Below are 27,966 nucleotides of genomic sequence, written 5' to 3'. Positions count from 1 at the left end.
TATTTCTACCTTTTGAGTATCATGATTAATATTGCTGTGAATATTCAGTTGTGTGTGTGCATGCCTTAAATTCTGTGGAAGCAGCATTCATAGATTACACGGCAATTATATGTTTTAACATTTTGAAGATTAGCCAAACTGGTTTTGGTTGACACTATCCTAACAGGTAATGGGACAGGAGCACTTTTTTCATGCTGTCACTGGTCATTTGTAGAACATTCTTTGTTTGGTGAGTTGTCCACAACTTTTGTACATTTTAAAATTAGCTTTCCTTTTCAGTGCTGGGTTCTAAGCGTTTATTCTTGATTACAAAGCCTTTATATCACATAAACAGTTCATGCCTATTTTCTTCCTTCTATGGAAGGTGTTCTCAGTTTTCTCATAGCATTCTGTCGAGTACAGGCCTAAAGCGGTCTTCCAGCCTCAGCCATGCAAATCCAAGCCACATGCCTGGCTCAGAAGCTGTTACTTTTCTCTTTCTTCCACTGACTTATTTACTGTGTGCATGAAGAGCATGTGCCGCAGGGGAACAACCTGCCTGAGTTCGTCCTTTCTCCTACCATGTGGACACCAGGGATTGAACTGAATGGTAGCCGTGGCAGCAAGTTCTTTAGTGAGCCATCTTGCTGGCGCTCTTTTCATTTTTGAAGTTATATTTTAGGCATCGTATCTGAGAAGCCCCTTCCTGATACAAGATAACTAATAACTTATTCCTATGTTTTTCTAAGAGTTTTGCTTTGAGTTCTTACATTTAGGTTTCTGGTTCGTTTTGAGGTAATTTTTATACACGCAGTACAGTAGATATTGTTACTCCTTGCTGTTAAAGCTAAAAGTCGCGATCATAAACTTTGACTGCTTCTTCAAGGCAACAATAAAGACTTTATAGCAGAATATAATAGTTTTTTTTTTATTAGGAAATCAGTGCAAAGAGATTAAGGAAAAATTTGCAGGGTAACTTCGGTATCAAGACTTAATTTCAAAAGGATTTTAATGCTTAGAAGAGTATCATGAACCACCTGCTGTCACTACTATCCAGATACTACGCCATGGCCACGAGTGGGCTCAACCAGTACTAAATGCTATAGAAAAAAGTTGTTTATTTTCTTACCTGAAGATAAATATTACTGCCTCCGACTCACTACACAATATTATTAAAGGCAGAGTCCTCAAAATAGAAAACAGCTTTCAAGGAACTGCTAGTGCAATGCTGAGGTATCAGGCCCAGCAACTGCACAAGTAACCATGTTCGCGTTCTAGCTTTCCACACGCACACACACTCCAACCTGTACCTTCACATTGGCTTCCTTCAGACTGATGACCTTATCCAAGTCAGGTTTGGCAGCGTTGGCACTGCCAATGAGCAGGTAGAAGGTGGCTCGCAGTAGTAACGCTTCTGCCATGTATTTGCCTTGACCATCTATTTCCTTTGAGCATTCACTTATAATTTTGTCATAGTTTTCTTCTTCCATATATTGTTTAGCTTTCAAATATCCAGAACTGAAGATGAAAACAAATATAGGAAAATAATCACTGAGGAAAGACCAAATGCTAAAACTTGTCATATATGGCGCTCTGAAATATCCTTTCCTCCTACCCAGATCTAAACATTAGCTATCGTGAGGTGAGCTAATTGTAACATGGATGAGGGCCTTGTCTTACTTTCTGCCTGGGGCATTATCAGTAGTACTCAACAGCTGTTTAAAGGCCGAAAGAACAAGGAAGGAAGCAGACAACAATAAAGGCAAAAGGAGTGGCCAGATACGTGTTTTGTGCAGATCAATGTTTTGTGTAGAGTGGACTAAGGAAGAAAGATGAAGTAAAAACCCTTAAATGCCTCAAACAGATTAATATTCCACCTTAAAAAGTAGAAGTAGAATTAACTAAGGTCAGCAGACTTGTGAGGCGAGCACACTTACCCCACAGGCTATCTTACAGAACCCCTGGAACAACCTCTTTTCAAAATGAAGTAAATATAACATTACTTCCTCTTGTGTGTGTGTGTGTGTGTGGTTTTTGTTGTTGTTGTTTGTTTGTTTGTTTGTTTGTTCTGGAGATAAGGTTTCTTTCTCTGTGTATCTTTGACTGTCCTGGAACTTCTTCTATAGACCAGGCTGGCCAGGAACTCAAACATCTATTTGTCTCTGCCTCCTGAGTGCTGGGATTAAAGGCATACACCACAGCACCACTCAGCTACAACATTCTTCTAAGATGACGATTGCTACCAGAGGTACTTAATGAAGAGGTTTCTGACAGAAAAAAGTATACTAAAGGACTTCTAAGGCATTTGACCTATGACAGTTGGACATTAACATGATGTGAAAATGACATACTTTAGAAGTACATGATTTTTATCTTGCCTTGGAATAGAGACATGTGGTGCATTCCTGTCCAGCAAGCCACAGCTCACAAGCATTCACAGGGTTACAAGGGTAAATAACTGCTTCTCTATGTTACTCAGTGGGTTATGTATTAAAGTAACTACACATTTGACAACATATTTTCAACTTACAATGTACGTATAGGGGTATGACCCCTCAGAACTTTGAGAGCATCTGTATTAAAGAGCACCGCAAGTTAAAGTACAATGTCTCATTTCAGTTTTTCTATTCTAGATAGAGAAAACTAGTATGTGACTTACAAGAAAAACTATAAATTCTTCTAACTTCACACTAACCTTTTATTCTCTATTTTGTTCAGATTACCAGGGCAAGAAAACAGGAGCAAGTATATTAAAATCAGACTGAAGACAGGGGAGGTAATTATATAGGGCACTAAATCTTCAAACAGTACAGTCGGCTAAGAATCAGAAGTACTGGTTTCCTCACAATGATGATGATGACAGCGCTAAGGCTCAGAGACTGAACTACAAACTACAAGCTGCTGCAATGGTTCTAGTTGTGAGCTCTTATGATTCTGATTCACTGTCATCTCTCAGCACAGCTCACAGAAGGTGACTAACTTTCCTCTTGCTTATGGGATGAGGACTGTTTACTGTTTCTGTATCACTGTTACTAAAGTTATGTGACATCTGAAACATGCATTTCCCAACCAGGACTTTAGAGTATATACCAGTTAATATGCACACACCTTGCTGTAATTATGCACATTTCCTGAAAACTCAGCTATGCTTTACTGCAGGGAACAGCAATTCCCTTCCTTCCACACACATTAATATACACCCAATTAGCAACACTACTAATTCACATCAGGGCGGAGTTACCCTAACCGAACCCACAAGCACTGGTAAATATGAATGAACAGGCTAGATGGCGTATCTATCAAGGTCTCCAGCCATAAAGACACGTGTCCTTTGATTTCAGCTCTCTAGACTATCAAGCACAAGATTATCACTGTCCTGGACAAGTAGAAAAAAAATGTATACCATTCCTAAGCATTCATCAGTTTACAAATTACCCTGCTTAAAACATCTGGAACTTGAACTACATATAATGTAAGGTGGCACTCTTAATTCAAACTGCCTGCCACCTGCACCAATTGACACTTAAGGGGCGTTTTCTTGAAAATTTCACTAAGACTAAAAAAGCAGGGTAGATTCTGACAAAAAAAAATCTTAAGTACCAGAGAAATAATAGACATCTGTTAGAGAGGTATCTCTATAATAATTAATAATATACAATTTAAGGTTATGTCTAGTTACATCTGTACATGAACTGTGAACCTACTTGTGCTCCAGGCAAATTTTCTTGGCATCAAAGCCCATCCGGCAAACACTGTGCTCGGCATACTTACTTTTCTTTTACTTCTAAAGCTTCTCCTTCCTTGTCTTTATCTTCGTCAGACTTCTCTCCTTTAAGCATTGGTTGAGAAATTATATCATCCGTGAAAGAACTAAAGTAAGACTTAATAAACTGTGGAGATGGCATCAGAGGCTCACGGTTCTGAAATTCAATCATGTTAAAGCTTCTTTTTAAAATGAGAAAGCTCTAATCAAAGAAGCAAGTACAATGCAGAATAAAATGACTTATGACAAGTAGGTTTTCATATTAAATAACAATATTAAGCTCTAAGCCACAGAATAAGACTGGGAATCTAACACGTTTCAGAGGTAATTTTAAAGAATCCCATAATGAATTACTGGTGAAAGGCAAAAAGTTCTGAGCCCTAATACAGTTAGTTCTATTGCTCTTGGATTCACAGTACATGCTAATACATGAAAGCCTACGTTAAAGAAACCTGCTAAGTATTGTTTTGAGAAAGGGTCTCACTCTATACAGACTAGCTGGTCTTTAACTTGTAATCCTCTTGTAACTGAATTATAGGCATGTGCCAACTAAGCCCCGCTGTAGAGATTAGTTACAAACATCAGCTTAGGAGAAAATGGAGTCATCAGTAAAGGAAAACGGGACAACTGCCTTAAAATTTCTGAAACTCAGCAGTGAATCTTTGGTGATTTTTAGCTAAGCTGACATTCTTCCAGCACTCTCCTTACTTTTCCCTTCCAATAGTTAACCATATTAGGTCTTTTATACTTAGTAACATGTGTCCCATTAAAATGAAACCCTTTAAGGGAAGGGACCGTGCCCTTTCTTCCTCTTTTTAAAAGAGAGGGTCTCATTTTGTAACACAAGCTGGCCTCACATTTGTGGTGCTCCTCCTACTCTTGTCTCCCAAGTGCTTGAATTACAAGAGCTGAGATCTGGAACCATGTGTTTGTGTCCAATGCTCTAGCACAGAACTTTGTTTAATTGTCAAATTAAACTATGTGACTAATGTCCATTGATATACCATATTTTCCAGCATAAAAGATGACCTCCAACTTTACTTTTCCCAGTTAAATACAGAGTTTGGAATATACTCACTATATAAGACTACCCCTCTTCCAGTGCACACCCTGTGCAGCCAACTCAGGTTGCAAACTCTGTATTTTAAATGGAAAGGTTAACATTCAAGTTGGGTGTTGTCTCATACACCAGAAAAAGTTTACCTTTAAAAACTAATGCTACAGAGCAGGAGTTGGCAAATAGGTTTCTACAAAAGGTCAGGTAGTATACAGTTTAGGCATTGTATACTACACAGACTTTGCATACTTAGAAAAATCACTCAACTGTGTTGTAGTGGCACAAAAGTAGCCCCAAACAATATGCAAGCGGCTAACAGAGGAAGCAGACTGGATTTGGTCTCTGGGCTACTTTGTGACAGTCCCTAATTCATAAAATAAATTATATTCTCTACGTACAATTTTAGACTCACAGAAATTGGATATGCTGTAAGAATCTAAGTTCTATACAACTGAGTTCTAATTTCAATTGTTGTCATACACAGTATTTCCAGTTTCACGCAGTACTGAACTACTACCAATTGACAGTAATTTACCTTATATTTTTCTTTGGCATTTTCTTTCCCAAGAAGTTTCAAAACTTTGTCAGCTAACAGCATGCTCTGTTCATTTTGGAACCCTTCTAATATACACACAGCAGTGACATCTGGAAATGAATGAAAAGTTGAATTATGAAACTATTGTGAGGATGGCCAGCAGCATTAAATAGATACAAATAAACTATAAAAGTGAAACAACTCAAAGCAAGACGGGACTGTTTCTTAAAGAAATTGTCAAACTGTACTTTGGTGGGGTTTGTTTTTCACCTGTAAAATGAATGGGCTTAATCCTGTTTACTTTCTGATGTCTCTCAATGCTCTAATATTCTGTAGGTAACAAAGAATACAAGGAATCCAGAATATTCTGTTCTGACTAGTGACACAGTACGCTCACACCTTGCTATGCTGCCACCCAATTAATCCTCTTGTCTCACCTCATATGTAGCTTTTTAAAGGTCTTTGAGTTATTCTGTCTCCAAAACTACCTTGCCACAGAACCCACAATCCCCCTGAAAATGCCACATTTATTCAAAATGTTCAAGTAGCAGCCGTGACCCCTCTTCCTAAGCTCCACTCTTCACAACCCCACACCCTTACTCTTCCAAACAAGCCAGTCAGTGAACTCTGGCTGAGGCTAATGCCACTGTTCACTTCTTGCTCCATTTCTTTGATCTAAAACTCTTCTCTGACAACTATTACCTGCTAATAACTGCAAGGTCTAGTCCAAAACTTAGCACTCCCACTTTAAAAACATTTTTCAACCATCACACGACATCAGAAAACTTTTAAATTTTCTAACATGACCTAAAATATCCTCATCCTTTTAAAGAACTCATTCCTTTAAAAACAAAATAAACCCCAAAAAAGCGTTTTGGGCTCAACTCAGTGACGGAAACTATGCTTTCCATCTGTATGTGAGATCCTGAGTTTTATTTCCCGGTATCAACCCACAAAAGTTTTAAAAGATTAATTATGGCTAAATTTTATTACTGATGTTTTTAAAGGACATGTGGACATGTACTGAAAGTACTTTTAGACTGTAGAAATTACACTTTGGTTTAGCGACCCATCACTTAGAAAAACGAACTTTAAAAGCCTGTGACCTATACTTTAATTGCAGTTTTGGAAGCAGATATGGCCCATTAGAGGCAGAAGAACATTTATAGTATTTTCTGAGAATGACAATTTCACTTGGATATTTTATAGCAATTATACAATCTGCAATCATGTAATATAATATCTGAAAATATGAAGGGCAAAAAGTATTTTCCTTAATGACTCATCTCCAAGTTATTTCACACTTATACAATAAGTCAGTAAAAATATGTCAACACTAACCTGCTAAAAACGACTTTTCTGATTTTCTTAGACTTAATACCCATTGATAATTCCTGAGTTGAGGCTGGGCACAGTGGCACACACTTTTAGTCTTAGCACTTGGGAGGCAGAGGCAGGTAGATCTCTGTGAGTTCGATGTCAGCTGGTCTACACCATGAGTTGCAGGAGAGTCAAGGCTATGAAGAGAGACCCTGGCCCCCAAAACCCAGTGAACAAACAAATAAATACCTCACAATGGAAAACTGAGATAGAACTTATGTACCAGTAACTTTAATTTAAATTAGAGAACAAAGTCTCAACTGGGGAACAGTTTAATACTGAAAGACAATTAGCTGGTTTCCCGGCTCACAGGCAGTTTCACAGTCCTTTTCTCATGGAAACACAGACACACCCTCACCTTCTAAACACTCCTTCTTATTGTCGAGCTTCTCATGGGCTTTTGCACGTCTAAAGAGAGCTTTCACATATTTGGGGTTAAGTTCAACAGCCTTTGTACAATCTTGTGCCACTTCTTTCCATTTTTGCTGTAATTGAAAGCATGAAAAGAAAAAGAAAAAAGTTACACTGAAAACAGAACTATTAATCAGAATTGAGTTTTCAAAACTAATAGCTCCAATATACTAAATCTCAATCTCTCTCTCTCCCCTTCTCTCTCTCTCTCTCTGTCTCTCTGTCTCTCTCTCATATGAAATAAAGACACTATACTGGATTTTTAAAAAATAGGCTCTCTTTCTACCTTAAACCTACTTGTGGCTTTGCACTCAAAGCAAGTTTCACTCCTTTCTCACTGGTGAGCTGGATGCATACCTTCCCCACAACCTTTACTCTTTCAGCTACTCCTTCTCTGCAACCCCACCTCTCTTCTGGACCATCCCCTGACAAGGACTCATGCTCAGACTGTTACTCTCCTTATAGTTAGTTACTACCCCACTCAGCAGCCATCTGCCATTAGTCCACCTTGTCACTTGACTTGCTACCCACTACATTACTGGCTGCCCCTTCTCAATCTATTTGGCTGAATACTTCCTTATATTTGACTGCTACACGCAGAAATCTCCAAAGACTCACCTCTCCTCCCTATGTGATTGTCTGGCTTCAAATAACATCTAAAACCCAGGTGATTAACATTAGCTCTAGCCAGCTAGCAAATATGTGTTAACTATCTCCTTAGCTGTCTCTCTCTTCCTCCACCCTGAAATTATTAAAATTCTTGCTTGTCTTCACTTTCCATACCCAACGCAATAGCAAATTTTGCTATTTTTCAGCTTTCCTTTATGTGTTGTGTAGGCTATGGCAACAATATACTTACCTGGTCTCCCTGTCACCCTTTCTGATTCCAATATATTCTTGACAGAACAGTAGGAAAAAAATCTTTGATGATATTCCTCCCCTGCCAAAATCCCTTAAATACTTGCATTGTACTCAGAACCAATTGCTAATTCATTTGTTTCACTTATTCATCATTTTCTTCAGCCAAGGTCTTGCTATGTTACCCCCACTGGCCATTAACTCATGATCCCCTACCTCCTAAGTACTGAGAACACAGGAATAGACCGTAATACTTGGCTCAAGTCTAAACTCATTGCCTACAGGCTTTTCCTGACTTGGTCCCTGCTTACTTCCACTTTCATTTCTCTGTACTGAGAAACGTACTTTTTAAAACACCAGCTGCTCATCTCAGAGTAAGTGCATGTCTTAGTTTACCTATAGCTTCCTCTTCTCCACTGTTCCCATGCGTAAATCTTCCATAAAAGCATACAAAACTACAGTCTTTAGTAAGAATCAGAGATTCGGCTATACTAACACTAAAAACTATGCAAGGCATGATAATAACAAAAGCACGCCACAAACAATATGTGTAAAAGGAACTCATCTTTTTCTTCTTTTGGCATGTTATAGACACAGAGACAAAAAATGAACAAGTAGTCTCAAACTGTTGTGGAGGGCAGGATCATTATAAAACTTTAACCTCTGATTACCTGATTTTACTAAAACACATAGAATTTTGTTCTATGGTTTTGGCTAGCAAAACTGAAATGAAAAATTATTAAAATTTCAAATCTCCCTCAGAAAATGCATCAGATCTGAGTAGAATTAACTGAAACTTTAAACAGACAAACAGAGGAAATAACCTGGAGTACATACCAACTGTTCAAAGGCAGCAGCTCTGTTCTGATAAAATGTAGAAAGGTCTACATTCTTCTCAGTAGGGCACAGACTAATAGCCTCAGTGTAACACTGAATGGCTTGCTCATATTTTCCGGCCTTGAAATATTTGTTGCCTTTGTTTTTGGCTGCTTGGGCTCTATCCAGAGAGCTCTGAAATGAGAGAAAACAACTATTAAGAACTAACTGACATTCACGAATAAATTCAGACCACAGTGATTAGACAAGCTGATAAAAGAATATGGGAAGATAGGATTGTTGTTTACACTTCAAAACCACTATAGACTTTTCCCACCGAAGACTAACACATTAATGTGTCATCTCTCTATCATTTCTGACAACATTAGAAGTGGTCATTTTAATTTTGCCAACCATATGGGTTGTTTCTCAGCTGAGATAATTTAAACCCCTTGTTTTGGAAAAATCTAGTTTCAAGTCTATGAAACCAGTCACCATAGCTGAGTGTGGTAGCACAAACTTGTAATCCTAGCAATAAAAAGTCTAAGGCAAGAGTTCAAAGCCAATGTAGGCTAAAGAGAAAGATTCAAAAGCAAATAGCAACAACGGGGGGGGGGGGGGGGGGGGGGGGGTGAGGCCAACAGATCCTGAACTTCCTATTTTGGGCAGTAGCAAGAAGGATCCTTACACCAAAGCAGAAGGGGTAGACAATGGTAGGTAAAGCAAGCCAAGAGAACAATAACTGGTCTCTCTCAAAATTATTATTGTGTTTATTATTGGTTATGTCATAGTAAAGGCAACTCTGGCAGGCAAGGGTCGTTATCACCAAGATGATAGGGTCATGTCAAGGTGGAGGACTTTGACAATGGCTGGAAACATTTCTACCATTCTATTTTCTTTTGAAGGTACTAGGAGTCAAACCCAGGGCTTCCCACATGCTAGCAAGCTCCTGCTTACTCTATGTTGCTCTTTAGCATCGTCATAGTGATAGGGTTTTATTGTTGTTGTTGTTATTTCTAGTACAGTGTACAAAGAAAGATTTATGTGTAACTCAAACTATTATTCATAAAAACATAACAATTTAAGCTAGACAATGCTAGCAAGAAATATATGTATTTTTAAAACCAAGATGTAGGCTAAAAGGAACCAAGAACACTAATAGATGAATAAAAATCTTCCATTTGTCAACAGATTTATTCAGCTTCTAAAAGCTTCCCTGTATAAGTCAGATAGCAAACATGAAACATATTTTAAAGATAAATAGGTTATAGAAATATCCCACCTACAGCCTAGGCCTCAAGTATCCTAGGATAGCAAGGAATGCAGCCAAACATAAGCTTACTTAAAACCTTATGATTTTTTGGTGGGAGGCATATTCATGGGACTATGAAAACATGCTGGAACCAACAAGTAAAGACATGCCTTTAATGCCAGTGTTTGGGAGGCAGAGGCAGATTGATCTATGAGCTGGAAGCCAGCCTAGTCTACTGAGCAAGTTCCAGGATAGACAGAGCTACACAGAGAAACCCTGACATGAAAAAAGAAACAAAGTAAAAAAAAAAAAAAAAAAACCTGGGAAGAAAGGAAAGAAGGAAGGAAGGAAGGAAAGAAGGAAGAATAAAACCCTTGTGTGGCATTTGGAAGACAACCATCAGGGTGATAACTGTATAGCTTGCACTTAGGATAGCCTCATTAATCCCCTTTTCTCTATTGGAAAAAAAGCACAAGTCAGACTGCAATATGGCTGTGTCATTCTGAAGGGAGGACGGTCCTCTTTCCAAAGCACCACACAAAGAGGAACTGCTAGCCAGGTGTGGTGGTGCATACCTGTAATCCCGGAAGGCAGAGGCAGGCAGATCTCCGTGAATTCGAGGTCAACCTGGTCTATAAAGTGAGTCCAGGACAGCCAAAGCTACACGGAGACCCTGTCTCAGGGGGTGGGGGAGTGGGGGGGGGGGATAGGGGTAGGTGGGGTGAGAGGGGAGAGAAGTGCTAACACTGAAAGAAGGTCAATGCACAAAGAGGGTCACCCAACTCAAACAGAAAACTATTATTCCAATAGAAAACAAAAAGCAAACAATCAATCAAACAAACAAAACTGAACTGCAAATGAGAGCAGATGGGGAGAAGCTGCTGGGGCCAAACTCAGGGCCTTTTACATGCAAAGCACAAATTCTACCACTGAACTATAAAATGCCTACACTCCTCAATTAGACACCTTGAAAGGAAAAAAAGAGAATTATTATAACTAATTTAAAAGGGGCTGTATTACAACAAACACAGCTAAGGAACAAATTAAGTACAAGGTGTGACCAAGGAAGCTTTCAGAATGCAATGAAAACAGGACAGGGGTGAGAAGTTTGAAGAAAATAAGTTCCAACTCTATCCAACAAGGTTATAGAAGTAAAGACATAGTTTAAAAGAGTATAAGAAAATATTAAAAAAACAAACACCACAGAGCCGGTGTGGTGGCGCACGCCTTTAATCCCAGCACTCGGGAGGCAGAGGCCAGCCTGGTCTACAAAGTGAGTCCAGGACAGCCAAGGCTACACAGAGAAACCCTGTCTCAAAAAACCAAAAAAAAACAAAAAAACAAAAAAACAAAAACAAAAACAAACACCACAAACTTTCCAACACATTATGCTTGATGGTTGTTGTGCATGCCTTAATCCCAACACTTGGAGGCAAAGGCTGGTGGATCTCTGTTAGTTCAAGGTCAGCCTGGTCTATGAAGTAAGTACAGCATAGCTAGGGCTCTGTTACACAGGAAAAAAAAAAAAACCCAAAAAATATGTTATGCTGAAATTTACAGCAAAAATCCCAAAAATATTTAAGTAGAAAAGAAAATCAGATTACCCATAGACGAAAAATAACAAATCAGGTACAAACTGTCAACATTAGTTCCTATTAACCAATAATCTCAAAGCCCTGAAGCAAGACGTTCAATGTAAAATTCTGTAATTTGACAAACTAGTGCCTCAAGTTAAACACAACATAGACACAACAGTATTAGTGCTAAAATGAACCTAGAGCAGATGAATGAAGGATTTAAACAGGAAGGAAAAATGGCACAAGAGCCATAGTCATCACACTAATCAGCAACAATAAATGTGAAAAGATGAGTCTGATTGATTTTCAAATTGTTTAAAGGTAAAAGTAAATGCTACCTAAATAGATGACTTAAAGCAAAATGACACAGCAACATCTTAGAAAGGAAAAAATAGGCACTATCAAAGACACTATAACACAAAAGAACAGGAGCTGAAGAACACTGTAAAAAGCTGCAGATGGAACATAGTTCTATTGACAAAGGTACAATTTGTATTATCGATCTTTGTGCTTAATAAAACTTTAAAATAAACAATCTTGACTGCCTTTGATAGTAAATAAAAATGAAAGAAAACACTATTTAGCACAGTAAATTTTCATTGTTTCTGAGTCACCAGAAACTTACCTAATACCCTAAAGCATTAGGGGCTATTTATGCAGAAAAAATGTGGCATAACTATCAGCATATTTCAGTTATTCAGTATTTTAACTACAGATTTCCAGATTAAATAAAAAGAGCACTCACTGGCCAAAGCACAGACCCTTTCTGTTCACTGGCACAAGTAGGTAATGAGCTCTTCTTACCACTGCCGTCTAAGTCTGAACAAAACTACAGAATGTGGGGAGGGGCAGCTAGAGCTGGGATTGACAGAGGATGGAGAGGAATCTGGACAAAGGGGTACAGATTTCTAAGAAAGAGGACAGAGTCTAAATGTGCTAAGCCCCACAAACTGAATTTCAGTTGGCTATTTAATTTTATGTGTATGGGTGTGTGGCATGCATGTATGTCTATGCACCACATAAGGCAAAAAAAAAAAAAAAAAAAAGTTATCAGTCTTCTGGAACTGGAATAAGATATGGTTATTAGTCACTAATAATTGAACCCAGGTCCTTTCAATAAGAGCAACAAATGCCATCTCTCCAGCCCCTCATTTAAGTTTTATAATAATAATTTCCTTTTAAAATTATCCTGATTTCTTAAGTCTACTTAATTCCCTTATTGTACTACTGGAAATAAATGGTATTCTGAAGACAGTTGAAAAAGAATACAATTACATAGGCAAACGAACTGGCAAGCTCTCCATTATGATCCCTCTGCTTCTCCACTGTGGACAGCCCCCTAATTACAACTGGGCGTAGCACCAGGTCGACTAACATCATTTCACCTTCTGATTACCTCAACTCCCATTATTTTTTGATCCATAGCTTTTCCTCAATAAAAATGCAGAGAAAAATGGCAACACAACATAGTAGTGAAAAGCTACCTTTTTGTACACAATAGAATTTATCACAAAAAAAAACCCTGGAAATCAACAGACACTAGCCTTGTGCCACACCCAAACTAGGCTCCTCAGACAAAAATTAAACGTACTGAGGGAAAAGAGAAGACCTTAATAAACATTATAATCATTGTTTTAATACAAGAAGTTTTAATTCCACCCCACAGAAATCTTTTTTGTATTACTTTTCAAAGGTAAGTCCTTCACTGTCTACTCTCTTAAGTTACACTAAATACTTTTAGAATTAAAATAAGAATTAGAAAAAATACCACCTCAAAACAATTTTGAAAATGTTTTCACAAATGAGAGGTGAAGACAAGATCTCAAACATAATGGGAGCAGCATGAGAAGCTAGTTCAGTTTTTTAAATGTAGCCTACTGGTCTACTGAAAAGCTACCAAAGTTACTAAAAGAAACCACAAGGTCACTTAACATTACTGGAAGCAACTTGATTTGGTAGTCTTTCTGGAGTGCTATAAACTTTGTAATTAAGTTTGTATGAGTCTTTTATCACAATGAGTTTCATTACATCCTAGCCTTACACATGCAACTCTGGCAGGTTTAAAGAACATTAATCTTCGTGGCTCAGTCACAGAGAGCATGCTGGTACTTGCGTAATCCCAGAAGTGGGGAGTCAGAGACAGGAGACTCCCTGGGGCTTCCTGGCTGGCCAGCCACCTTAGTGTAATCAGAGTCCCAGGTCCCAGTGAGAGAACCTGTATCAGGAAACATGGTAGATGGGCCAGAGAGATGGCTCAGCAGTTAAGAGCAGTTGCTGCTCTTGCAGAGGTCCCAAGTTCAATTCCCAGCAACCACATGGTGGCTCACAACCATCTATGCCCTCTTCTGGCATGCAGGTGTACATGCAGCTAGAGCACTTGTATACATAATAATAAAAAATAAATCTTAAGAAAAAAAGAAAAGAAACATGGTAGATTGGCTTCTGAGAAGTGAAACCCAAAGTTGACCTCTAACCTTCGCAGCCACGTGTGTGTGTGTGTGCATGTACACACAAACGTTAATCTCACCACAAGCTAGCCCATACAACATCACTTGATAACCATTAGAAAGGTGGCCAGTTCAGCCACTTTGGCAATCCTCATTTAATATTAAAACACAAAACTAAAGGGCTGGAGAGATGGCTCAATGGTTAAGAGCACTGGCTGCTCTTCCAAAGAACCTGAGTTCAATTCCCAGCACCCTTATGGCAGCTTACAACTGTCTGTAGCTCTAGATCCACCCTCACACAGACATGCAGGCAGAATACCAATGCACATAAAAATAAGTAAATAGGAAAACAAAACAAAACAAACCCCCCTCAGTCCCTTAGAAGAATACAGTCTGAAGAGACTAAGTCATATGTATTCTTTCCTCAAAGAGGGCAATACAAGGACATACATTTAATCTCTGTGAATACTGGAGAGAACACAAGTAACTAAGAATGTTTCTTTGCCCCATCATGTTATACTATCAATTACTTAAAATTCCAAAATTCAGCATTTTCTACCCCAGATTTGAGTAAGTTCCTTCTCACAATGACTAATCACCAGCAGTTGTGGCAATGTGATTCTGATAAATCAATCCAACAAATGTCTGGATCCAAAACTTAAGAGAGGATCGTGGAAATGATGCATGAAGCAAGTTATCAGTTACTGTCAGAACTGTTTATGACATGTTCTTAAGAGCTCCATCCTAAAGGCATAAGAGGAGCACCTAAAGACATAAGAGCTCCATCCTAAAGCCATAAGAGGAGCACCTAAAGCCATAAGAGGAGCACCTAAAGCCATAAGAGGAGCACCTAAAGACATAGGAGCTCCATCCTAAAGACATAAGAGGTGTACCTAAAGACATAAGAGCTCTATCCTAAAGACATAAGAGGAGCACCTAAAGAACATAAGAGCTCCATCCTAAAGACATGAGAGCTCCATCCTAAAGACATAAGAGGAGCACCTAAAGACATAGGAGCTCCATCCTAAAGACATAAGAGGAGCACCTAAAGACATAAGAGCTCCATCCTAAAGCCATAAGAGGAGCACCTAAAGCCATAAGAGGAGCACCTAAAGACATAGGAGCTCCATCCTAAAGACATAAGAGGTGCACCTAAAGCCTTAAGAGCTCTTTCCTAAAGACATAAGAGGAGCACCTAAAGACATAAGAGCTCCATCCTAAAGCCATAAGAGGAGCACCTAAAGCCATAAGAGGAGCACCTAAAGACATAGGAGCTCCATCCTAAAGACATAAGAGGTGTACCTAAAGACATAAGAGCTCTATCCTAAAGACATAAGAGCTCCATCCTAAAGACATAAGAGGAGCACCTAAAGCCGTGCACTCAGTCTCATTCTATGCACAAAAACCCGACAAAATTAAAAATATGTCCAAGGCAGAATTCAAGCTCCACGGATTTGACTTAACAACATGTTACTTCCACACTGTATGGATGGCATAGCTGGCTTGTTTTTATGAAGGATGCCTTATGAAAAGTAAGAATCTTCATCAAAAGAACACTTACAATTCCCATCCATTTGCCTGCCTGCACACACAAGCCAAAAACAAAACAAAATGAAACAAAGAAAATACCTGATGCTTATGCACTGGAGCTGAACAAGGAAACACTTAGGTATGATGATCACTACAGACTTATTCCATACAGATAGAACCACCAGCACAATCAGATCTTTTTCTTTTTTCCAGGAAAGTATAATTTAGTTCACTCTGTTGTGTGTTTGATGTTGGGGTATCACCCTCAGCTGCTTGGAGATAGTGTCTCTCACTGAACCTGATACCAGTTTTGCCTAGACAGGCTGGCCAATGAGGCCGCAGGATGGATGCATCTGCCTCTGCTCCCTCAGTGGGAGGGTCTACAACTGCCTTCTACAGAGCCTAGGAATCTGAGCTCATACTTTATCAGTAAGCACATTACCTTCTGAGTCATACATTCTCCAAGCCCCAAATTCATCACTAAGCATTTGGCCCTCCATATCCATGAATCCAACAAACTGTGGAATGAAAATATTCCAAGGGAGAAAACAATAACAACAAAGAACTCTACAGTCGGTATATGTTGTGACATATATGCTGTTGATATATATTAGGCCTAAAATGGATCTGTATCAGACCTTGAATCTGTATTACACATACATACTTTTGTTTTATTATTCCAAAAATATTTACCTAACATCTACTGTGCACTAGGTATGACAGAAATGTCGAGATGTCTTCAGCATGAGTATCATATCAAGTATGATGTATACTTTATACAAGCACACACACATAAATAAGGCACTCAAGCGTCATAGATTTGGATATCCCTAGCGCCAATCCTTTTAGGCACAGGGACAGTTATACAACAACCAACGGGGTAGTCTCAATCCTGAAGGAACATGCTACACGCCTGTATAGAAAACAAGTAAATGGCCACTTATCAAATTAATTACTACTAATCAAGTACTGAAATTCGAATCTACATAAGAAACACTTAAGTGCCAGGTGCAGTGGCACACCCATGTAATTCCAACACTTGGGATCTCTGTAAGTTCGAGGCCTGCCTGGTCTACAAAACGAGTCCATGACAGCCAAAGCTACACAGAGAAACCTTGTCTAGAAAATCCAAAATCAAGAAAGAGGAAACACATAGCTGACAAAATTATCAGTCCAAGGAACAGCAACTACATACACAGCCAAGTGGGATAAAACACAATCAAAAGCAAGTACCTCAGGCTATACATTTAGGAAACAATGAAAAGCACTGAACATGTCTTTTCTCTCTTCAACAAGCATGGCTAGGCATTAAAACTTGTCAAATAAGAAACAAATGTCGGGCCGGGCATGGTGGCAGGAGGATCGCTGTGAGTTCCTGGCCAGCCCGGTCTACAAAGCCAGTCTAAGACAGCCAAGATAACAGAGAAACCCTGTCTTGAAAAACCAAAATAAAACCCTGTCTCAAAACAAACAAACAAAAAAACAAAAACAAAACAAAATAAAATAAAATAGAGCAGACTCCAGAGTAAACAGGTTCAAGTATCAAAAGCAGAAATAAGAAACTCTAGTACCTCCTAGATAAGGAGACAGGCGATGGAAAGAAATAAAGGGACATACAGAAATATATAGGAATGATAGAACAAAAAGTAGATTATTGGATCTACTCCTCAACTTAAGGCCTTGTTACTCACAAATGTTATTTTTAATTCATTGGTATAGAATTTTGTATTTTGATGGAAAATAAGTTTAATATTGATATGTTGGCATAGAATTCAAATTTAAGATTATTCTTCACACATACACATATATATATATTTCTACTCTAACATGAGGTATTGGACCCATCCAACTCAATTATAATATAAGGTTTACTTCCATTACCTTGAAAGTGGTATTGCAGGCTGTGTAGGATAATTAATACAAGCTATCTGTTAGTTGATCAAATCATGGTCATGTGAATTACTAGTCTACTTTTATCAAGGAATATATATCCTAGGTCTAACAGATAGATATGATTCTATAGATAGAAGGTAAAATAGTTACTTAAAGTCTTCAAAAGTCTCAGAGATCTACTGAATATGGCATTTAAAGATGTTTTTATTATTCTAAAGATTCTTTGACAACAAGACAGGTTAACTCCTGGCAATACCCAGCTTACCTCAAAGAAGAACTTCCTTATGAAGATGGCTTCAAAGGTGGCAAACTAGCCACTGGGCAAAACGTCCTTGTTTCTACCAGACAGAATTCTGCCAAAAAATGGGCAAGCTTGGATGCAGGCAGAGTTCGCGGCCAAACTCTGCCAGGTCAGGCTACGCAAGTCCTCAATAGTTCCTGCCTCACAAATGTCTGTCAGATATATTGGGCCAGAAGGCTGAAAATGATGCTCCAATGTTATAGAGAATTTTGGGTGACTGTTCAGGTAGTAAACTGTCTGTCATTTTTTATTTTGGAAGCTGCTAACCTGCACTCTTGGCATACTCAGGTAATTAAGTTTTATTCCTTCTCGAGTTTCTGACGGGGTTGAAGACTAGATAGTTTAGTCTTACAATGAAGCTTAGTTGGTTAGGGGTTAAGATGTTTTTAGGTCTAGATAGAGGTTTTAAGTTAACAGTGATGAGATGTGATAGATATTGATTTTCATTCAGAATTTTAGTCTCACCAAGATAGGAAAGATGTTTACTTCAAGTTTGCCAAATACAAGTAGCCAAAACACTATCAATAACATTTACATAATCCAGGATAGTTCTTCCTGCTGTTTGTAGTTTATCTTATTCATGTGTAATAATATAAATGTATATGTTTTTAAAATACAATAAAAATGTAAATTTAAAAAAATATATTAGAAACCCAGAAAAAAAAAAAAAAAGAAACTCTAGTACCGCATAAGTGCCACAGCCTAGGGAATTATGCAATCATATAGGCAAGGATCCGGAAAAGGTGAGATGTCCTCACCAGTGTGTCTTTTACAAGGAGTATGTGAGAATGTTCACAGACCATCCAAAGACTGGAATCAACAGCCAATTGCAGCTGACTGTGGTAACATAGTCCTGTAATTACAGTACTCAGGCAGAAAGATAGAACAGCAAGCTTACAGAGTAATTAACTCCATGGAGAAACATCATTCAAGTTAAACAGAACGTTATCTGCATTGAAAAGCTTTGTCATTTTGCGTGTGGGACTCATGAGATTTAATCTAATAGGGGAAGTGAAGTAGAAGACTATAGTTGACCTTCAATCTCCACAGTGGATTAGCTCTAGAACCTCCTCAGCCCATACCAAAATCTGTGGCTGTTCAAACCCCCTACACAGTCTTTCCAAATTACTTGGGTTTCAGCGACAGTCATGTTTTCTTGCCGAGGCTGGCTCAAGTAATCCAGTCAAGCAGCTGCGACTACAGCTCTATGTGCTGCTTCACATGTAATGGAACCATGAGCCTCTGATCCTCCTTCCTCTACCTCTTAAGTGCTAGGATTATAAGCACACACCACACCTAGTTTTATGAAGTGCTGGGGATCAAACTAAGGGCTTTGTGTAAGCTAAGGTAACCAAACCTTCTACCAACCAAGCTACAATGTCCTGCCCTCTCCTGTGTACTTTCAGTCATCTCTAGATACTCATTACCTGGTACAATGTAAGTGCTACGTAAATCATTACTGTGTTGTTATCTAGGGAATGGTAAGAAAAATAAACTACATGTTCAATGGTTGTGCAAGTCCCCCCAGGACATTTGTTGGATGCAGGGATGCAGGAAACACGGACAGAGCTGACTGTAATTTTAAAACAATAATAAATAAATAAATGACAGTAGCCACTCAGTTGAGAAATGATAGCAATGGAGATGGACTAGTCACCTATTAAGACATGATATTCCTGCTTTTATTCACTGATTAGACATGGAGAACATAAAAGTGGTAAGAGATAGTGATGACACCTAAGGTTCTGCTTGGGACTTTTTGTGTGACATTCCAACTAAGAAAAGAAATGATTAGGAAAGAGAAGAGACTAAAATACTTGTAAGACAATTGAAGATTCCCTTTAAATTAGACCTTGTGAAAAGTCTGGCTAACATCCATGAAACTGGTAGAATATGAAAAATTCTTAAAACAGAACCATGAAGGTTTTTAAAAGAAAAAAAAAGGAGAAGAGACTGGAGATAATATTAATAATCAATGATATTTTAAAAAGATAAAATGAAGAATATGTGTCTTAGCAACAGAAAAAGTTATTAAGAGGGCAGTGTAAAATATTACTAAATGTTAAGAAAAGTATTAATTATAATAGGAGTGTCACCAGCAATCCATGGTAATTTTCTTTTAAAGTGACTAGAGTTAGTTAGGCCTGACAGTGTATGCCTTTAATCTCACTACTTGGAAAGTGGACTCAAGCTCTGAGTCTGACCAGGGCTACACAGTGAGACACTGCCTTAAAAAAAAAAAAAAAAAGAAAGAAAGAGGGGTTAGGTGTGGTGGTGGAGACAGCTTGAGAGCATAAACAACTGCTCTTTTAATGGACCTGAATTTTGTTGCAGCACCCATGTAGAGCGACTCCCAAACACGTCTAATCCCAGCTCCAGCAGCACCTTCACTCATGTGCATATAGCCATACTTGTACCCACACAAACATGTAAGTAAAAATAAAACAAAAGACTAAAGAAAGGAATTTAGGGAAAGAGAACAATTATGGTTCCCAAACTCTTTACGTGGGATATCTGTATAATGGCTAAAAACCTTGAACATTACAACTATTACAACTGTTACAACTGTTAAGAGCTATTTTCTCTTAATATTGAATTTAAAGCATAACTGAATAAAAAGTAACTATGAAATTAATAAATTTATGAAGTCAATACTGCTACTAAACTAATGCACATTTATTAGTGAAGCTTGGATGTCAGGCTTAGCGTGCAGTTGTTAGTCCTTTGAGGTAGCTCAAATCTAGAGTGAGAAATGTCATGGATAAAATAAGCAATCATCCAATTTTGAAAATCTGTAATTCAATTTTGAAAAAAACTAGTGGATAAGATGGAACACTGGTAAATTTTACAACCGCTTAAATGGAATATGGTTTAATACTTAAACTATAAAGTGCCAGATGTTTTCTTTAATGATATCTTGAAATCCTCATTACTTAAAACCAACATAAATAGCGGTAAGTGGATATGGCCCACATCACACACATAAACATCTATCACTAGTTCGTTTTACATTTGGGCAAGCGTAAGTCCAAAGACAAAACGAAAAAGGTTTTCCGTTCAATCTGCTAACACTGAACCCTGAAAAGACATTTATTTTCTGACTCCTTAATCCTCTTAAAATGTAGTTAGTTATTGTTCACCTGGAGAAATAACACAGCATCAGAAACCTAGTTTTTCCTTCAGCTGGAACAAACGCTAATCTATTCAAATGCAAAGCAGTTTCTCTAACCACAGGTAATATATAAATTAGGATGAACAGTCGGTTACATTCATAATGACTAAGGAAAATCATTTTAAAATGTCTGAAGTAAAAAATAGCCATAAAAGTGTATTGTTAAGCTGGGCGTGGTGGCGCACACCTTTAATCCCAGCACTCGGGAGGTAGAGTCAGGCGGATCACTGTGAGTTCGAGGCCAGCCTGGTCTACAAAGCAAGTCTAGGACAGCCAAGGCTACACAGAGAAGCCCTGTCTCGAAAAACCAAAAAAAAAAAAAAAAAAAAAAAAAAGTATTGTTTACTGACAGCTAGGAGTATACATATCCATTAAAAAGTATGAAGATTTGTAATGTTGCCTTGCTAAACAATAGTAATTCCAAGCAAGATTTCAGGAACACATTCTTAAATTCTACATGGTAAGGTAAGAAAATGGTATATACAAGTGTTTTACTCAGTTTTGTTTTAGAACAAATGTAATAAATCATTTTAAAGCAGTTCAAGTTACAGACAATTCAACAGAAGTCAGGTCAATCAAAATTATTCTTTATAAAAACTATAAGCCATTTATAAACATGAAAATCATTAGTACTGCTGTAAACAATACTGCAATACTGAAAAGAAAATTTAAAGAAATCTAAATTCTAAATGAGAATTTACTAATTCTTTCAAAACCATAGTACAAGCATGCCTGGGATAGGGGATGTGCCTAAAACTACAGTGTAATGCTCAAGCAAATCTTATATTGAAAACTACTCTTATTTTAAATTATCTGTACACACACATACCCAAGTGCAGATAGCCTTGAAGGCTGGAGGTACGGATCCCTTTGGAGCTAGAATTATAGGCATGAGCTGTCAGACATGTGTGCTGGGAATCAAATTCTTGTCTTCTTCAAGAATAGTGTGCATTCTTAACTGTCGAGCCACCTCTCCTGGCCAGCTCCCCTTATTTTTAATTCAATCTTATTGATGACTACTATAGAACTAAGAAGTTTTATGTAACTTTCATTTATCTACTATTACAGATTAAAATTAAACAGGAACTTTATATATGAAACTTTCACATGTATAAATATCATATATGGGAACACTAACAATAACTAATAGCTAATCATGACAACCACCTTCACTGGCACTCCCAATCAAACCATTTCTGAAACAGGCACTTAGAAGCTGTTTTTGCTAAAAATGCCTTTAAGTCTCACTTTGGCACAAAAGGTAACTGAAAAGTAGGACAAAAACTTAAGTCTGTATTCATTTTGTGTCTGTCACCTTCAGCTCAACTAAATGCACTGAGGTTAAGCCATTGTCATTGGCCTTCCCCCTGCCCCCACCCCCGAGTCACCTTGGATTCCAGGAAGAACAAAACTTCAGAGGGCACAGCACCCTTCAGATGAGAGTAATTATCCTGGATGCTGAGCCCACCACACGCTGGAACTTAGGTAATCATCTTGTAGGAAGCAGACTAATCCCCTTAGGAGCCCTTCACTGAGCCCTCCCACCACTCCTCCTGCAGGATCAGACCTGAGGCAGAGGCCAACCACACCACTTCTTGACCAAAGCTGCTTTTAATTGTGCATACCTCTTGCCCTGATTCTCCCTCTATTTAAACCTTGAAGTTCTTGTGAGTAACCTAAAGACAAACTTTGGGGGTTACTGGAACCTTCTATACACTCCTCTTTCCAATGTGGCTGCACTAAACAAATCTCTGCTTTTTACTATTACTTATCTTCTGTAACTGGCTTCCTGGGGTTGGGTGGCCCACATAGCTTGCTGGAGCTGCCAGGGTCAGGCTTTCATCCTAAAAACTCTGGCTTAACATTGTTAGTGCTGGATTAATCCTCTTAGCCTACTAGGATGAGAGTGAGATAAACTGGCCTCATCAAAATAACAGTGCTGGACAGGCCAATCTAGAACGACATATCCTCAGCTCTCAAAGATCATCGTTCCCCCAACATTGTAACTCCTAGTTAGAAATGTGCTGTTTAATTTCCCCACAGGAGAGAACCAGCACACGGCAAACACTAACCCTATACATCAGAGCTTGCTCTGCATCTACTCAGTGAAAGAACAATGTGCCTTCCGTCTGGATGGGATGAAAACGACTGTCATTCACCTAACTGTATACAGTTTTTCTCATGACCATAACTGTATACAGGTTGCACGTGTATAAGGAATTTACTTGTGCATATTCCTGGGAGCCATTTAAGTTTCTCTGAACCGGATTCACTCTGGTGATACCACTGTACAATTCCAGACCCAGATAAAGTCCCTCTTACTCCATCTCAGGCTGTGCCAATTCCCTACTCAGGTGTCAAACTTGTCAAAAAGATTTACTAGTCAGATCACCAGATCAAATAAGCACTTCACCATTTGCTCTATGAGGTGCTATCAGGCTTGGATACATCCAGGTGAAAGAGAAACATTTAAGATGTTTTCAGCCAAAGTGTATGTGTGTTGCGGGGGGGGGGGGGGGGTGCACCACCATTTTACTCCTAAGAAACTGGCATATTTCCTATACACAAAGCTACCTAATGAGTTGTTGTTTTTTTCCCCTTAGTTTTGTCACTGTAATTGCTCATCCTCCCCTTCAGGAGAAAATAAGTCCAAAAGAGGAATGGCTTGTTAGTTATTAAACAGTACTAAGTTCCGGCCTCGGTAATCACAAGAACTCACGTCACAACGCCGATCCTTTCGTGAAATTTACCTTTCTTCGCTTAACAGAATTACTATGTGTGTACATGTTCCCATACACCGCTAGAGATAAATGCTGTGTCACGAGAAGAAAACCAAAAGATTCTGCCCTTTGCTGAGGAACATCTCTAAGCCAGCCTGTCCCGAGCTGCTACTCTATTCCCTATTTTAAAAAAACAACCAGAAACGACTCTAAAGTCCTCTGAGGCCACAGGGCAGTTTCCGACCGGTGGGAGGGCCCCTCACCCGCACAACGGGTCAAGGAAAAACTGCATCCGCTCGCTTCCACCTCTATGGTCCGGGTGGCTTCTCACCATTTCCAGGGAGTCACCAGAACCGTCGGGGTGGCCGCTGCCCAGGGCCGGACTGGCCCTGCCCTCCGGGGTCTTTCGTTCACTGTTTCGCTTCAGGCCGCTGGCGTCGCCCCGGCCTCCCGCCTCGCGGCGCCTCCGCCTTCGGCTCCACAGGTACACAGCCCCAGCACCCAGCAACAGGGGCGCGCCGATGGCCAGCGCCACGTGCCATCGCGGCAGGGTCCCCGCGCCCGAGCCCCCAGTCCCGCCGCCACCGCCCACTCCATTTCCAGAACCGGGCGCAGCCGCCGCCGCCGCCATCGCCGCCTCCACGGGCTTAGAGGCGGCCATGACGACTGTCCTCCGCCGCCGCCGCCGCCGCGCCGGTCGCGGGCGCCACGGTCACCGGGCAGCGTGGGGAGGAAGCCGGGAGCGTGGAGGGAGGCAACGCGCGAGCGAGCACGCCAGGCAGCAGGAGCGGACGACAGAAAAGGGCCAGAGGTCACCGGAAGCCCGGGGTATGCTGGGCTAGACTCGCGGCTGTGCCCGCCTCTATCGGGTGCACAGGGGAGAATCACTTCCGGGGTCAGAAGGCCGAGTTTGCGCCAGGCGTTCTGGGTAGCCTTTCCATTTCCTTTGGCAGGCGGTTGCTTAAAATCACTTGGGAGGTCTTGGGCCTTCCTTGACAGCTGACCTCTTCTCCAGGACGGAAGGACCTGTAGCACTGTCGCCCGTGGGGCGAGGAGGGGGCGCTGTAGACAGCGATTTCGGGGTGCGCGAAGGACAGCTCCCAGAGGCGTTGTGAGTGGGCGGGATTGCTGAAGCACTGTGAAGGTGATTGGCCGCCAGGAATGATGGGGCCGGCCTCCCAGTTGATAGGTAGGTGTGAGGATCCGTTTAGAGGTCGTGGCTTCCTTGGTACCTGTTAAAGACTAAAATCGTTTGAGGAGAAGGGTGAGAACACTGTTCTGTATAACTCAGCTTCGTATCTCTGCAACATTCAGATTGTACTTTGGACGAGTTTATAGGTTCTGGGGTAAAGGCAGAGGGCAAAGACTAGATGGAAACTGGGAAAAGACGTTGGCTAATCGAAATGATTTGAGGATTTCTGTGCGCCTCAGCTGCAACAGTTATAAAGGTGATGAAGTCTGTTAGCAGGCTTTCCGAGTGAAGGTTTTCTTCAGGGACCCTGGATCACTGCAGTCATCCGTACATATGCATCCAAATACATGCAACCCATGCCACCTTCCCTGGAGCACATGTGCAGGTCACAACGCTCCAGTTTGTTCACTTATATTTGAAGTAACTTTTTAAAACCTTCATAAACTCCGGGTCAGGTCTCAAAAGATGAAAATTACCCTGCAAAATATTTGGAATTCACATTATTTTCAAGAAGAATAAACAAGCATGAATAAATAAATGTTCCAGACCATGGCTCTTCATCTCAGCGTTGAACACACCCTTTTGTCAAACAACAACAACAAACCGTAGGTGGTCTTTCGGCTTTTAATGCTCAATATAACAACAGCATTTAATGAAGATACCAACATGGACTGATTAAAATAGAACGACCCAGTTTGAAACTTATGGGCCATGCCTTTTCTCTTGCTTCATGTTGGTTCTCAATAGTGAAATGTTTCAACTAGCAAAAGTAAAAATGACATTCAATGTGGTTGAATTGATCAAATAGAGATTGCTGAAACACTCTACTGATCCCCAAAGCTTCAGAAGTGGAATCTCTTGCCCTCTAAGCAGTCTTGACCTTTTCAGAACAACAACAGAAGGATGATCCCCTTATAACTTCACATTTTTTTCTGTGGTATCTTGGAGGATTATAGGTTCCCAGTTTGAATAAACCATTGGAACCAAGACATACTTGAAAGATTTTTTTGCCTTTATTTTGTGTGTGTGGTTGTGTGTGTGTGTGTGTGTGTGTGTGTGTGTGTGTGTGTGTGTGTGTTGGGTGCACCCATGCCATGGATCATGATAGGAAGCTCTGTGAGTCACTTCTGTCTTTCAGTCATGAGGGTCTTGGCATCTTTTATAGCCCCATCAGATAACAGCTTCCTTTCTTCCCCACTATACCACATTGCCATAGTCATGCCGTCATTGCTACTCCAGCTCATTCGATTCCTTGATGACTAGGAACCATGATAAAGTAATCTTTTTATTCTTGAGCCTGTTATTAAATTAGATATGTGATGGGTACCTGTTAGTTTATCCACCCAACACAGTGCTGGGAACACGTGATGCAGGCAGGATAAAGGGTTGGTAAAATATTTAATGAACAAGTTCCTAGCTGCTCCAGCTTTTCTATGATCCCTGCCAGCGCCAGCGTTGTTGACCACCACTAATACTGGTATCAGCTAGGAGTCAACTCAATCGCTATGGCTGCTCCCCAAATGTCGGGTCCCGGCCCACTGGAAAAATTGAATCAGGGTTCACCTGAAAGAGGGAGTGGGGATTGAAAGTAGGATACAGAGACGCAAGAAATAACGAATCAAGTCAGGAAATTTCTGATCAAGATTCCCTTTAATGCCCTACTAGTAAGAATAGAGAGAGAGCAATGTCAATAGGATCTCTTCTAATCTCACTCACCCTGGCCCCCACGCAAGAATACAATATCCTGAATTGCTCCTTGTAGTTCTCTAAGTAGTTCCCTGTAAGAACTTCCTTGATCCTCTGGTAGTTCCAAGTTGGGACTTCCCTACTTCTTTCAAAGGGAAATAGTCCAAGGATAACCTGGAACACAAGACCTCGTGAGGCAAAGGTCAGTAACTCGAAGGTCACAACATGCAGCCTAAGCACAGGATTTCTGACATGGCAGAGTTTGGCATGATTTTCCCACACCCAAACAGCCCTCTTCCTTCACACGCCCCATCTCTGTTAGTTCCAGGCTCTAGTGTGCGGTGGTCCCTGCCCCTCACCTTCACTGTGCCTGATTCCAATGGGACATTATTGCGCTGGGTTTTGTATTCTACTCATGATATGTAGAACCCCCATTCTCCTGAGCGCTCCTGATAATTGTCTCTTGATCCTGATGGTTTCTGCTCCTTAAAAGTTTCATCAAATCTTCAGTTGAGTAGGTGGCACTACTTAACTTGTCAGGGGAATGTCACACCATGATTCAATCAACTGGCTGCTCATTCTGCTGTCAGAAGCAGCCTCTGCAGTTATTTGCAAGGAGCCATGTATAGTAACCCTGCGCCCCACTCCTTCACTGTGACTGATAACTGGCGTAGATCTTGTGCGCCCATTTGCCACCTATGCCCACTCACAGGCCTATAATATCTTTTTATTCCTATTGACTTAGTTTACCGCCACTCACAACATTTTATATCTTTTGAAAATGTAGAACTGCTTCTTGTACTTTGTTTTGGAAAAAATTTTAATTACATCCTTGTTTTGTTTGTATATGTCTGTCTGTCTGTATGTGTGTGGATATTCAAGTGCAGTTGCACACATATGGAGGTCAAAGGACAACTTGCAGGAATTGGTTCTCTCTTTCCACCATGTGGGGTGAGGCTTCAAACTCAGGTTGAGCTTGGTAGCAGGCATGTGTGTGGAAAACAGAGGTCAATTTTGGGTATTAGAAGTCCTCAGAAGTTCTGCACCTTGTTTCTTTCTTTCTTTCTTTCTTTCTTTCTTTCTTTTTTTTTTTTTTTTTTTTTTTTTTTTTGGTTTTTCGAGACAGAATTTCTCTGTGTAGCCTTGACTGTCCTGGACTCACTTTGTAGTCCAGGCTGGCCTCGAACTCACAGCTATCTGCCTGCCTCTGCCTCTCGAGTGTTGGGATTAAAGGCGTGCGCCACCACGTCTGGCTGTTTCTTGTTACAGTTTCTCTTACTGAACTCAGAGCTCTTCAGTTCTGCTAGATTGGCTATCTAGCAAGCTGCAAGGATCCTCTTGTCTCTCGTCCCAGGCACTAGGACTACAGGCCTGTGTTCCTAGCTCTGTATTACCAC

At 40.0% G+C, this 27,966-nt stretch overlaps 1 protein-coding gene across 1 annotated transcript in view; it reads right to left on the bottom strand.

Annotated features, from left to right (window-relative positions):
• The window catches only part of Tomm70 (translocase of outer mitochondrial membrane 70), a 36,043-nt gene extending 11,676 nt beyond the window's left edge, over positions 1-24,367 (bottom strand). Inside the window, exons 1-6 of the mRNA XM_051150072.1 lie at positions 24,023-24,367; positions 8,821-8,994; positions 7,073-7,199; positions 5,335-5,444; positions 3,751-3,899; positions 1,290-1,497 (exon numbers count right to left, since the gene is read on the bottom strand). Coding sequence (XP_051006029.1) covers positions 1,290-1,497; positions 3,751-3,899; positions 5,335-5,444; positions 7,073-7,199; positions 8,821-8,994; positions 24,023-24,352 — 1,098 coding nt within the window. The 5' untranslated portion in view covers positions 24,353-24,367. The remainder of the gene's footprint in view (positions 1-1,289; positions 1,498-3,750; positions 3,900-5,334; positions 5,445-7,072; positions 7,200-8,820; positions 8,995-24,022) is intronic.
• Between the last annotated feature and the right edge of the window lie 3,599 nt (positions 24,368-27,966).

The sequence above is a fragment of the Acomys russatus genome, chromosome 8 (assembly GCF_903995435.1).
Source record: "Acomys russatus chromosome 8, mAcoRus1.1, whole genome shotgun sequence".
In the NCBI taxonomy this organism is placed as follows: Eukaryota; Metazoa; Chordata; class Mammalia; order Rodentia; family Muridae; genus Acomys; species Acomys russatus.
This window is presented reverse-complemented; position numbering and strand designations above follow the sequence as displayed.